Source organism: Heptranchias perlo, chromosome 16 (genome assembly GCF_035084215.1).
Source record: "Heptranchias perlo isolate sHepPer1 chromosome 16, sHepPer1.hap1, whole genome shotgun sequence".
Classification (NCBI taxonomy): Eukaryota; Metazoa; Chordata; class Chondrichthyes; order Hexanchiformes; family Hexanchidae; genus Heptranchias; species Heptranchias perlo.
In genome coordinates, this window is record NC_090340.1 from 19,373,584 (window position 1) to 19,388,360 (window position 14,777).

The 14,777-nt window shown below is 46.0% G+C and overlaps 1 protein-coding gene across 2 annotated transcripts in view; it reads right to left on the reverse strand.

Annotated features, from left to right (window-relative positions):
- The window catches only part of LOC137333537 (adhesion G protein-coupled receptor G3-like), a 65,258-nt gene that overhangs the window by 33,770 nt on the left and 16,711 nt on the right, over positions 1-14,777 (reverse strand). For both annotated transcript variants that reach the window (XM_067997743.1, XM_067997742.1), the window contains exon 4: positions 12,990-13,093. In XM_067997743.1, coding sequence (XP_067853844.1) covers positions 12,990-13,093 — 104 coding nt within the window. The remainder of the gene's footprint in view (positions 1-12,989; positions 13,094-14,777) is intronic.

Here is a 14,777-nt window from a genome sequence, read left to right on the forward strand (position 1 = left end):
GGGACAGAGTGACTGAGCACTTGGACAAATTTGAGCTGATCAGAGTCAGCATGGATTTGTGAAGAGTAAGTCATGTCTGACTAATTTAGTTAAATTTTTTGAGGAGGTCACTAACATGGTGGATAAGGGAGTGTCTATGGATGTTATCTATATGGACTTCCATTAGGCATTTGATAAGGTTCCACATAACAGATTATTAGCAAAAATGAAAGCCCACGGAATTGGAGGCAACCTTGCAGCATGGGTTGGAAATTGTTTGGGAGGTAGGAGACAGAGATTAGGGATAAAGGGTACGTATTCTGATTGGCAGGATGTGACAAGAGGTCTTCCCCAGGGATCAGTACTGGGGCCTCAGCTTTTCACCACATTTATCAATGAATTGGATGAGGGAATAGAGAGTTGTATTTCAGATGATACTAAGTTGAGAGGCACAGTAAGTATGCAGATTGGAGCCTAAAAGTTAATCAGGGATATAGACAGATTAAATGTGTGAGCAAAACTGCGGCAAATAGAGTTCAATGTTAGGAAATATCAGGTCATTACTTTGAACCCAAGAAAGACAAATTGGAGTATTTTCTAAATGGTGAGAAACTAAGATCTGTGGATGAGCAGAGAGATTTTTAGGCTTCATGTACACAAATCACTAAAAGCAAATGGCCAGGTACAAACGTCAATCAAAAAGGCTAATGAAATGTTGGCCTTTATCTCAATGGGGCTGGAATAAAAAGGGGAGCAAGTTATGATTCAGTTGTATAGAGCCTTGGCCAAACCCCATCTGGAGTACTGAGTTCACTTCTGGGCACCGCATCTCAGGAAGGATATATTGGCCTTGGAGGGGGAGCAGCACAGATTTGCCAGAATAATACTGGGGCTAAATGGATTAAATTATGAAGATAAGTTGCATAAACTTGGCTTGTATTCCCTTGAATACAGAAGGTGATTTAATCGAGGTGTTTAAAATGATAAAGGATTCAATATGGTAGATGGAGAAAAACTATTTCCTCCGGTTTAGGACTCCAGAACAAGGGGGCATAATCTTAAAATTAGAGCCAGGCAATCCTGGAATGAAATCAGGAGGCACTTCTACACACAAAGGGTAGTGGAAATCTGGAAATCTCTCTCCGGCAAGGCTGTAGATCCTGGGCCAATTGAAGCTTTCAAGACTGAGATCGATGGGTTTTTGTTAGGTAAGGGTATCAAGGGATACGGAGCAAAGGCGGGTAAATGAATTTAAGATGCAGATCAACCATGATCTAATTGAATGGTGGAACAGGCTCGAGGGGCTGAACGGCCTACTCCTGTTCCTATGTTCCCATGAAAATGCAAATTCAGTATTTGTTTGGGACTGCTGCTTTTGAATATGTTTTTAATATTTAATATCAATTTGTTTTAGAACTGAAGAGCACATACAGATCTGTATCAGTCCCAAATGTGGCTCCACAATGATGTGGCTTTGTTTGAAAGTTCCACTCCTAAATTGGACATTTCCTCTCAAACCGTCCCCCAATCTTCTCCAACATTCTCTTTTACAAAGATGCTGACTGGTCCTGGGGTATGAAATACATAAAAGTTACAACACAGAAGCAGGCCATTCGGCCCAGACAGTCCATGTCAGCATTCACCCTCCATGTGTGTAAATAGCTCTAATCATATTTACCCACCCTGTTCATCCCCTTTTCCTTCATCCACCTATCCAATCTAATCTTCAATGTTGACATAGTTGCCTCAACCACTAACCCTGGAAGTGAATTCCAGAGCCTACCAACTCTCAGTGTGAAGAAGTTTCTCTTGCTCTGTTCCAAATCTCTTATATTTAATCTTGTATCTACGGCCCATCATTCTAGACCCCACAACCACTGGAAACAGTCTGCTTCCAGGCTGAATGGCCTACTCCTGTTCCTATGATCCTGGGATAGAGAGTGAGAACATCAGCTCGGGTTCCTGCTCCTGATCAATAACCAGGGACCCTGGGATAGAGAGCAGGAACAGCAGCCCCAGTTCCTGATTCTGATCGCTATCCAGTGACCCTGGGATAGAGAGAGGGAACAGCAGCCCCGGTTCCTGCTCCTGATCAATAACCAGAGACCCTGGGATAGAAACACAGAAAATAGGAGCAGGAGTAGGCCATTCGGCCCTTCGAGCCTGCTCCGTCATTCATTATGATCATGGCTGATACTCTATCTCAACACCATATTCCCTCTCTCTCCCCATGCCCCTTGATGTATTTTGTGTCTAGAAATCGATCTTGCTCCTTCTTAAATATATTCAGTGACTTGGCCTCCACAGCCTTCTGTGGTACAGAATTCCACAGGTTCACCACCCACTGAGTGAAGAAATTTCTCTTCATCTCAGTCCTAAATGTTCTACACCGTATCCTGTGACTTTGACCCCTCGTTCTAGACCCCCCAGCCAGGGAAAACATCCTCTCTACATCCAGTCTGTCTAGCCCTGTGAGAGGTAACAGCAGCCCTGGTTCCTGCTCCTGATCAATAACCAGTGACCCTGGGATAGAGAGCGGGAACAGCAGCCCCGGTTCCTGATCCAGACCAATAACCAGTGACCCTGGGTTGGAGAGTGGGAACAGCAGCCCCGGTTCCTGCTCCTGATCAATAAACAGTGACCCTGGGATAGAGAGAGGGAACAGCAGCCCCAGTTCCTGCTCCTGATCAATAAACAGTGACCCTGGGATAGAGAGAGGGAACAGCAGCCCCAGTTCCTGCTCCTGATCAATAAACAGTGATCCTGGGATAGAGAGAGGGAACAGCAACCCCGGTTCCTGATTCTGATCACTATCCAATGACCCTGGGATAGAGAGAGGGAACAGCAGCCCCAGTTCCTGCTCCTGATCAATAATCAGTGACCCTGGGATAGAGAGAGGGAACAGCAGCCCTGGTTCCTGATTCTGATCACTATCCAGTGACCCTGGGATAGAGAGAGGGAACAGCAGCCCCGGTTCCTGATTGTGATCAATAATCAGTGACCCTGGGATAGAGAGGGGGAACAGCAGCCCCGGTTCCTGATTCTGATCACTATCCAGTGACCCTGGGATAGAGAGAGGGAACAGCAGCCCCAGTTCCTGATCCTGATCAATAACCAGTGACCCTGGGATAGAGAGAGGGAACAGCAGCCCCAGTTCCTGATCCTGATCAATAACCAGTGACCCTGGGATAGAGAGAGGGAACAGCAGCCCCGGTTCCTGATCCTGATCAATATCCAGTGACCCTGGGATAGAGAGGGGGAACAGCAGCCCCAGTTCCTGATCCTGATCAATATCCAGCGACCCTGGGATAGAGAGAGGGAACAGCAGCCCCGGTTCCTGATCCTGATCAATATCCAGTGACCCTGGGATAGAGAGAGGGAAACATGGCTGCAGGGTGACAACGACTGGGAATTAAATATGCCAGGGTATTTAACAATCAGGAAGGACAGGCAGGAAGGAAGGGGAGGTGGGGTGGCTATGTTAATAAAGGAAGGAATCACTGTAATACAGAGAAATGATATTGGGACAAAGCATCAAGATAATGAAACAGTTTGGGTGGAGATAAGGAATAATAAGGGAAAAAAAACATTAGTGGGTGTAGTATATAGGCCTCCTAATAGTTGCAACTCTGCTGGAAGAAGTATTAATCAGGAGATAGTCGGGGCATGTAATAAGGGAACAGCCATAATTATGGGGGATTTTAATTATCATATTAACTGGACAAATCAAATTGGGCAGAGCAGCCTTGAGGACGAGTTCATTGAGTGCATCAGGGATGGATTTCTTGAGCAGTATGTAACTGATCCTACAAGGGGGCAGGCAACCTTGGACCTGGTCCTGTGTAATGAATCAGGATTAATTAATAATGTCCTAGTTAAGGATCCCCTTGGAACGAGCGACCACAACATGGTTGAATTCCATATCCAATTAGAGGGTGAGAAGGTTGATTCTCAAACAAGCGTACTGAGCTTGAATAAAGGAGACTATGATGGTATGAGAGCGGAATTGATTAAAGTGGACTGGGAAAATAGATTAAAGGGTAAGACGGTACATGAGCAGTGGTGTTCATTTAGGGAGTTATTTTACAACTTTCAAAATAAATATATTCCACTGAGGAAAAAAGGGTGTAAAAGAAATGACAGCCATCCGTGGCTAAGTAAAGAAATCAAGGATAGTATCCGACTAAAAACAAGGACATATAAGGTAGCCAAACTTAGTGGGAGGATAGAAGATTGGGAATTCTTCAAAAGACAGCAAAAGGTAACTAAAGGATTGATTAAGAAAGGGAAGTTAGATTATGAAAAGAAATTAGCAAAAAATATAAAAACAGATAGCAAGAGTTTCTATAGTTATATAAAAAGAAAAAGGGTGGCTAAGGCAAACATAGGTCCCTTAGAGGATGAGACCGGGAAATTAATGGTGGGAAACATGGAGATGGCAAAAATGCTGAACAAATATTTTGTTTCAGTCTTTACAGTAGAGGACACTAAGAATATCCCAACACTGGACAAACAGGGGACTCTCGGGGGGGAGGAGCTAAATACGATTAAAATCACTCAGGAGATGGTACTCAGTAAAATAATGGGACTCAAGGCGGATAAATCCCCTGGACCTGATGGCTTCCATCCTAGGGTCTTGAGGGAAGTGGCAGTAGGGATTGTGGATGCTTTGGTGATAGTTTTCCAAAATTCCCTGGACTCAGGAGAGGTCCCGGCAGATTGGAAAACTGCTAATGTAACACCGTTATTTAAAAAGGGTAGTAGGCAGAAGGCTGGAAATTATAGGCCAGTTAGCTTAACATCTGTGGTGGGTAAAATTTTGGAGTCTATTATTAAGGAGACAGTAACGGAACATTTAGATAAGCATAATTTAATAGGACAAAGTCAGCATGGCTTTATGAAGGGGAAGTCATGTCTGACAAATTTGCTTGAGTTCTTTGAGGATATAACGTATAGGGTGGATAAAGGGGAACCAGTGGACATAGTGTATTTAGACTTCCAGAAGGCATTCGACAAGGTGCCACATAAAAGATTATTACTTAAGATAAAAAATCACGGGATTGGGGGTAATATTCTGGCATGGGTGGAGGATTGGTTATCGAACAGGAAGCAGAGAGTTGGGATAAATGGTTCATTTTCGGACTGGCAACCAGTAACCAGTGGTGTTCCACAGGGGTCGGTGCTGGGTCCCCAACTCTTTACAATCTATATTAACGATTTGGAGGAGGGGACCGAGTGCAACATATCAAAATTTGCAGATGATACAAAGATGGGAGGGAAAGTAGAGAGTGAGGAGGACATAAAAAACCTGCAAGGGGATATAGACAGGCTGGGTGAGTGGGCGGAGATTTGGCAGATGCAATATAATATTGGAAAATGTGAGGTTATGCACTTTGGCAGGAAAAATCAGAGAGCAAGTTATTTTCTTAATGGCGAGAGACTGGAAAGTACTGCAGTACAAAGGGATCTGGGGGTCCTAGTGCAAGAAAATCAAAAAGTTGGTATGCAGGTGCAGCAGGTGATCAAGAAAGCCAACGGAATGTTGGCTTTTATTGCTAGGGGGATAGAATATAAAAACAAGGAGGTATTGCTGCAGTTATATAAGGTATTGGTGAGACCGCACCTGGAATACTGCATACAGTTTTGGTCTCCATACTTAAGAAAAGACATACTTGCTCTCGAGGCAGTACAAAGAAGGTTCACTCGGTTAATCCCGGGGATGAGGGGGCGGACATATGAGGAGAGGTTGAGTAGATTGGGACTCTACTCATTGGAGTTCAGAAGAATGAGAGGCGATCTTATTGAAACATATAAGATTGTGAAGGGTCTTGATCGGGTGGATGCAGTAAGGATGTTCCCAAAGATGGGTGAAACTAGAACGAGGGGGCATAATCTTAGAATAAGGGGCTGCTCTTTCAAAACTGAGATGAGGAGAAACTTCTTCACTCAGAGGGTGGTAGGTCTGTGGAATTTGCTGCCCCAGGAAGCTGTGGAAGCTACATCATTAGATAAATTTAAAACAGAAATAGACAGTTTCCTAGAAGTAAAGGGAATTAGGGGTTATGGGGAGCGGGCAGGAAATTGGACATGAAGCTGAGTTCGGATCGGTCAATGCCCTGTGGGTGGCGGAGAGGGCCCAGGGGCTATGTGGCCGGGTCCTGCTCCGACTTCTTGTGTTCTTTAGATTTGTGGTTGGGATCAGATCAGCCATGATCTTATTGAATGGCGGAGCAGGCTCGAGGGGCCGATTGGCCTACTCCTGCTCCAATTTCTTATGTTCTTATGTTCTTATGGAACAGCAGCCCCGGTTCCTGATCCTGATCAATATCCAGTGACCCTGGGATAGAGAGAGGGAACAGCAGCCCCGGTTCCTGATCCTGATCAATATCCAGTGACCCTGGGATAGAGAGAGGGAACAGCAGCCCCGGTTCCTGATCCTGATCAATATCCAGTGACCCTGGGATAGAGAGAGGGAACAGCAGCCCCGGTTCCTGATCCTGATCAATAATCAGTGACCCTGGGATAGAGAGAGGGAACAGCAGCCCCGGTTCCTGATCCTGATCAATATCCAGTGACCCTGGGATAGAGAGAGGGAACAGCAGCCCCGGTTCCTGATCCTGATCAATATCCAGTGACCCTGGGATAGAGAGAGGGAACAGCAGCCCCGGTTCCTGATCCTGATCAATAATCAGTGACCCTGGGATAGAGAGAGGGAACAGCAGCCCTGGTTCCTGATCCTGATCAATAATCAGTGACCCTGGGATAGAGAGAGGGAACAGCAGCACCGGTTCCTGATCCTGATCAATATCCAGTGACCCTGGGATAGAGAGAGGGAACAGCAGCCCCGGTTCCTGATCCTGATCAATATCCAGTGACCCTGGGATAGAGAGCGGGAACAGCAGCCCCGGTTCCTGATCCTGATCAATATCCAGTGACCCCTGCTGGAAACTGTAAACGGATCTCGGGTGAAGATAGAATCAGGATCACTGTTACGTCTTACAAGGTGAATCGCTTGGTGAAGCTCACACATGGATAATGAACACCTGGGTAGGATACAAGTGGGGGGGGGGGCAAAGACCCAGGTGGGGAAGGGATAGAGGAGAAACAGAGTGGTTGGGGAGGGGAAAGGAGGTGAAAATTATTGGGGCAGTGAACAAGGTAGGAGAAACAAGAGGAAGAGGACACACCAATGAGGGAGGGTGAAGGACCAGAATCCGAAGGAGAGGATCCGAAGATAGGAGGGGAGGCCAACAGCAGGGATGGGGGGATACTATTGGTGGGGAGAGATTTGCAGGGGTGAAACCAGAAGTGGGAGGAACTTTGATTCCACCAGAAAATAATAATAATTCACTGAAGTTGCACCAGTAACTACTAACAACAAATTGCATTTATATAGCACCTTTAACGTAGGAAAACATCCCTAGGCACTTCACAGGAACACTGTCACACATAATTTGACACCAATCCACATAAGGAAATATTAGGACAGGTCAAAGAGGTAGGTTTAAGGGAGCATCTTAGAGGAGGAGAGAGAGGTCGAGAGGCGGAGAGATTTAGGGAAGGAATGCCAGCTTAAGGCCGAGATAGCTAAAGGCTTGGCTGCCAATGGAGGGTGAAGGAAATCGGTGATGCACAAGGCACCAAAATAGGTGGAGGTTACAGAGGTAGGGAGGGGCGAGGCCATGGAGGGACTTGAACACGTTACATAGAATTACATAGAATGTACAACACAGAAACAGGCCATTTGGCCCATTTGGCCCATGCCGATGTTTAAGCTGCACACGAGTCTCCTCCCACTCCTCTTCATCTAACCCTCTCAGCATAACCTTTTATTCTTTTTCCCTTCATGTACATATCTAGCTTCCCCTTAAATGTATCTATGCTATTCGCCTCAACTACTCCATGCAGTAGCAAGTTCCACATTCTAAAAACTCTTTGGGTAAAGAACATAAGAACATAAGAAATAGGAGCAGGAGTAGGCCACTGGGCTACAATAAGATCATGGCTGATTTTCCAACTCAACTCCACTTTCCCGCCCTATCCCCATATCCCTTGATTGGTTCCCATAGTGTCCAAATATCCATCGATCTTATTCTTAAATATACTTAACGACTGGGCATCCACAGCCCTCTGTGGTAAGGAGACCAAAACTGTACACAGTACTCCAGGTGTGGTTTCACCAGAGCCCAATAAAATTGCAGCAAGACCTCCTTACTCTTATAGTCCATCCCGATGGCTGGGGAGTCCATAACCAGGAGTCACAGTCTCAGGATACGGGGTACGCCATTTAGAACCGAGATGAGGAGAAATTTCTTCACTCAGAGGGTGGTGAACCTGTGGAATTCTCTACCACAGAAGGCAGTGGAGGCCAAGTCATTAGATGTATTCAAGAAGGAGATAGATATATTTCTTAATGCTAAAGGGATCAAAGGATATGGGGAGAAAGCGGGAACGGGGTACTGAGTTAGACGATCAGCCATGATCATTTTGAATGGTGGAGCAGGCCCGAAGGGCTGAATGGCCTACTCTTGCTCCTATTTTCGGATGTTTCTAACCCTTTTGCAATGAAGGCCAACATACCATTTGCCTTCCTAATTGCTTGCTGTACCTGCATGTTAACTTTCTGTGATTCGTGTACAAGGACACCCAAATCCCTCTGATTACCAACATTTTTTAGTCTCCCACCTTTTAAAAAATATTCTGCTTTTCTATTCTTCCTACCAAAATGAATAATTTCACGTTTCCCCCACATTATACTCCATCTGCAACCTTCTCGCCCACTCACTTAATCTGTCCATATCCCTTTGCAGTCTCTTTGCGTCCTTTTCACAGCTTACTTTCCCACCTAGCTTTGTATCATCAGCAAATTTGCACACATTACACTCGGGTCCCTCATCTAAGTCACTGATATATATTGTAAACAGCTGAGGCTCAAGCACTGATCCCTGCGGCACCCCACTAGTTACAACCCGCCAACCCAAAAATGACCCGTTTGTTTATACTCTCTATTTTTTGTCCATTAAACAATCTTCAATCCGTGCTAATATATTACCCCCAATCCCACGAGTCCTAATCTTGTGTAACAACCACTTGAGTGGCACCTTATCGAATGCCATTTGAAAATCCAAGTTTACTACATCCACTGGTTCCCACTTATCTACCCTACTAGTTACAGCCTCAAAAAAATTCTAATAGATTTGTCAAACACGATTTCTCTTTCATAAAACCGTACTGTCTCTGCCTAATCATATTGTGATTTTGTAAGTGCCCTGTTACTACATCCTTAATAATAGATTATAGCATTTTCCCTACTACTGATGTCAGGCTAACTGGCCTATAGTTGTTCCCTGTTTTCTCTCTCCCTTCATTTTATAGCAGGGTTACATTTGCTACCTTCCAATCCACGGGGACCGTTTTAGAATCTAGGGAATTCTGGAAGATCAAAACAAATGCATCCACTATCTCTGCAGCCACCGCCTTTAAAACCCTAGGATGTAGGCGATCAGGTCCAGGGGATTTGTTGGCTTTTAGTCCCATTAATTTCTCTAGTACTTTTTTAAAATTAATCTTAATTACAATTCATATTGTGCATGCTGAATGTTAAAGTTCTGTCACCAGTCATTTGTCGGGTGCCAGTCTAGGCATCCCTGACTGACAGGCACTCGAGGGTGCGGCTCAGCTCCAGAGCTTCCTGTTGTGCGTCTGTGAGGATGACTATCTGTTACAGACCCCCTCCAGTCCTCGCCCTCTCCTGTGCATTCTGGGCTCTCTTCTCCTATAAGGGGAGAAAGTACAGACGCATGAAGTGGCGAACCAATGAATGCATTGGTTTCGATGAGGCTGACCGTGAAAGAGATGCATCAGAGGGTGAGTATGAGACAGAGCCATGACATTGTATGTGGATTGGGTTAAGTGGCAGTGGTCGGGTGACTAATGAGGAGGTGAGGAAGTGCTGAGGAGGTGCAGGTAAGTTGAGGATGAGCTTTGTGTGGGTGTGAGGAGTGATGTGATAGATTAGTGTTGGCAGTACAGAATGAGTTGGGGGGTGGGGGCAGTGATGTGGAAGACGGAATGTAAGAGAATGAGTAAGTGTACTCACTTTGGCTGACCTAGTTAAGTCATTGAAGCGCTTCCTGCACTGGATCCAGATGCGGGAGCTGTTGCTGCTGCTGGTGACCTCCTCTGCCACCTCGAGCCAGGCCTTCTTGGTGGCAGAGGCAGGCCACTTCCTCCTGTCCGCCGGGTAGAAGACATCCCTCCTCCTCCTCACCCCATCCAGTAGCACCTGGAGTGAGGCATCACTAAATCTAGGAGCAGCCTTTCCCCTGCGCTGCTCCATTGTGCTGTTTGGGTTTTTGCTCCAGGAGCAGCCATTGGAGAACTTCCCCTTTACATAGAGCTCCTCCAGCTGATAGCCTGTGCGGCGGGTGCACAGTCCACCTGCTGGGCAGATTTCCGACGGCAAACCCGGAAGCTATGTTAAGTGGCTCCAATTTACCCGCGATCGCGTGGGGAATGGACAGATTTTATTGGGCGGGTTACCCACGCGCCCAATTGCCCCACCGCTGCCATCCTGCCTCCACACTAATATCGGGGCCCATGACTCCACAAACAGCTATTCAATGCCAGAAACATTTTAATGACCTCACCAGGCTGGCCAAGTTAAGTGAAGGAACAAGTGCCCATGCAGATGCTGAGATACTGCTGGAAGCACGACTCACCGCCAACAATCCAGGACCACATAGTGCAAAAGAAGAAATGAATGAGACCCTTAATAGGCACAAGAGACGCCCATCAGCCCCTCATGGGTACACCTCCTCTCCTTCTATTCAACTGTCCCAGGTCACATTTCCTGAAATACATGAGTGAGAAGTGAAGAGATTGCTGTATTGCCTGAACCTGATGGCATGTTCACAAGGGAGTGTATGCAGACACCTGGGAATCTGGACATTGTAAATTAGTCCAGTGTTGTCCAATAGAAATTGCTGACTAGCCACAAATTGTGGCGACAACGTTTTATCCACATGCACTAATTTTAGTAGAAAACGTCTCACACACACTCACACAATACAGGTAAATGTACTTCACATGTGCACATTTGCTCAACAAACATTTCACCATTCAGTAACCAAGGAAATAAAGCACTCACATTGATCAAAAACACTCACACACTCTTCTCTTCATCTTACCAACAAACCACAGAAAGGTTGAAGTACACATGCGCACACTTCTTTGTCGTGAGCAGGGGATTGGTTTCCAGAACCTTCTTCCTCTTCACCTTCAATGCTTGGAAGGCCCAATCCCTTCGTAATGGCAAATTATGGAGGATACAGCAATCCACAACATTTCAGAAAATCCTTGTTGGACTATACTGCAGGGCTCCCGTGACCTGTCCAGGCATCAGAAACTGGACATGATGATTTTAATCGTGTTCCACAATATTCCTGGTAGCACCCAAGGCCTCACTGAACCTGTTTGCAGCCACTGTCTTGGATTCCCAAAAAGGATGAAGTGGGTTTCCCTGCTCATGCACTGTGGCTGAGCTGTAGAGGTATCCTGGATTCTCTCTCACTCTCTCTGGCTGCTCGCTCCTTCACAATCACAGGCAACAACATGCCCTGGTGGAAAGAGGCTGCAAGTCAGGTTCCAACAGCTGGCAGACCTCTGTGATGGTGTCAGAGGGAAAACACAGCCTTCTCAGACACTTCCTGTAGGAAAAATCCAGACAGGTCCTCTATAGTGTGTAGACCCTGTGTGTGGATACCTGCAGGTCGGGTGTTAATTTTGTACATACTGCTGCACTCTCTTGCCTTCCATCCTTTCTCCTCCGTGGCCACAAAGCACAGGAATAATGGAATCCCAGGAGAGAAGTCCATTATTTCAATTTGCATAATTGCTTTTAAATTCCCTGCAAGTTTCACAAAGTGCCTTTAAATGATCAGAAATTACAGCTTCAAAGTAGCAGAAGCGACTCCCAGCCGAAACAATGTTGTAGAATCGCATTCCTGTGTGACCTTTCACCTTCCCGATCTGTTACCGCCAGTGGGACACCCTACATGCTCAGTACTGCCACCTTGTCAGCAGTGGTGATTTGAAGAGGCAGCAAGTCCCAATCACCCATCACCCCTGTACTCGCTGACCTACATTGGCTCCCAGTCTAGCAATGCCTCGATTTTAAAATTCTCCCCCTCATGTTCAAATCCCTCCATGGTCTGGCCCATCCCTATCTCTGTAACCTCCTCCAGCCCGACAACCTTCCGAGAACTCTGTGCTCCTCCAAATCAGGCCTCTTATGTATCCCCCAGTTCCTTTTCCCAAACATTGACAACCCTATCTTCAACCTTCCAGGCCCTAGAAATTCCCTCCCTAAACCTCTCCATCTCTCCACCCCTCTCTCCGCGTTTAAGACCCTCCTTAAAACTGACCTCTTTGACCAAGCTTTTGGTGACCTAATGTCTCCTTAACTCAGTGTCAATTGTCTGATTACGCTCCTGTGAATGTCTTGGGAAGTTTTATTATGTTAAAGGTGTGATATAAATGCAATTTGTTGTTACTGTTGTTGTGATGAGTGGGTGGAAATGCAGGGAAATCTCAGACATTTGGCCATGCCCCCACTTCATTTAAATGCAGAGGGATGGCAGGTGGATCAGGGGCGCAACAGGGTCACGGGAGGAAAATCAAGATGGCCATTTTATTCTGGGTAGAGTTTCAGCAGAAGGCCTCTCCGCCCCATTTTGCTCACCAGACCATCTGAAAACAGACCTTTTTTTCAGGATAATCCAGCCCGGACTTTCTGTGGGTCGCTCTAGAGGCTGTACCAATGGCAATGGCTTAAACATTGCAGAAATTGGGGTGGGAAGACCATAAAATATTTTGCGGGGGGGGACTTTAAGACCTGGGCAATGCCCTACTGGACTGCAGTGAGAAGGTGAAAGCCAGTCTGAACTCCCAGTCTAATGTAAAGTTATATTGAAGTTTTTTTGAAATGTAAAGATGAGTATTATTCATACCTCCGATTCCAGTGTTACAGCAAAGAAGAAGCCCAAATGGTCACACCTGCTGGTGATGGAATTGACTCCTCTATTAACGTTACATCCACTCTGAATCCAGTTTTCTGTAATGGAGAGTTGCTAATTATAAGAATCATTACCTCATTTACACATTGCAGTACTGACCGGAGCAGTTTAAAAGGAGCCCAATGGCAGCACAGCCCAGCAGTTGAACAAACCCAGGGGAAAATCTCAAAAGATGACGTTATGGTCAGTGTAGAGGGGGGAGCGGCAGAACATGAGGATATTAAGCTCAGTGTTTAATTTACTGAACACACTCTATTTTTAACTATAAACTATGAATAAGTAGTTACATAAATATTCAGAATAATTAATTACTAATTAATTTAAAATCAAGCTAAAATCGATCTATTAAATATAATCTAGACCTTAAGTGTTTCTATTAGTTCGAGAACTAAATTACTACTAACAAATAAATAAATATATAAAAAGAGACTAGAGATGGCAGTGCAGGCTATGTGTCAGGACTGATATGTGGGAATTTGTGGACAATGAGATTGTCCCGGATTGCCACATCTGCAGGAAATGGCTCTGGCTCAAGACACTCCGGCTCAGAGTCATTGAGCTGGAATGCGAGTTAGAGACACTCTGACACGTAAGAATGGGGATGAATTTCTGGATACTTTTCTCCAGAGTACAGTCACAGCTCAGAGCAAAGCACAGGTACAGGAAGGAGAGAGTGTGACTGTTAGTCAGCAATGTAGGGGGAATCAAGGGGAGGTGGAGAAGAAGGTCCCACAGACACTGGTCCTATCCAACAGGTACAATGGGTGCTAGATTGGGCCGTGTTGCGCCTGTTGTTTCGACGCTACACGGCCGGTCCAACATGGCGTCTTCGATGTGCACGCACGTTTCCAGCGTGACGTGCACTGGACGCCATCTTGGTATAGGAGTTAGTGCAGGCGCAGACAACAAACGCTGGAATCATGTAAAGTAGGGAGAAAATGGCTTCAATCAGTGTGCAATGCTGATTTAAAGTGATAGACACCATTTTGGGACTTAACGCTCAACTCAACGCACAGTCTTAACCCCGGCCATCTGAACGTGTCTCAGAGTGCCTGAATGACCCCCCACCAGTATTTAAAGGGACCATGCAGGATTGACAGGTTAGTGGCTGGATTATTGCTTCTGGCTGCCCAGACATTTGTAACTATTTTTGGAAGTTTGGAGTTAGGTCACAGGTCCACCATGATCTCACTGAATGGCGGAACAGGCTTGAGGGGCTAAATGCCACGGCCACTTGCTGCCTCTTGATATGCACCACCTTCTCCTCCAAGAAAGCGGGATTTGTGCCTGGGTGATGTGCCTGTCATGGTTGAATAGCTGCCTGTGTGTGTAGCCTGTGAGTTGTGGGTGTGTGGCTCGAAACAGTGGTAATGTGTAAGAGTGAGAGGAAGCATCTGGTTGGAAGAATTGAGTGCTGATGGAAAGAGTTTGTTGGTATGTGGGGAATGGGGGGTGTGGTGCGAGGAGCAGTTGGTCGGAGATGCCACTTGACAGTTGACCTCAATCACCTTTACCACTCATATCAAAGCATTGAACTTCTTCCTGCACTGCATTCATGTTCATGATTCTGTGCGCCTGCCATTGACTTCGTCCGCTGCTGCCTCCCACAGTCTTTTGAGTATATGTCTGGAGAGCCTCATGCACCCCCCCCTCCCCTGCGGATATAGGATGTCCCTTCTTCTGTCCACCTCTTGCACCCAAGCTCTCTAGTGCATCAGCAGA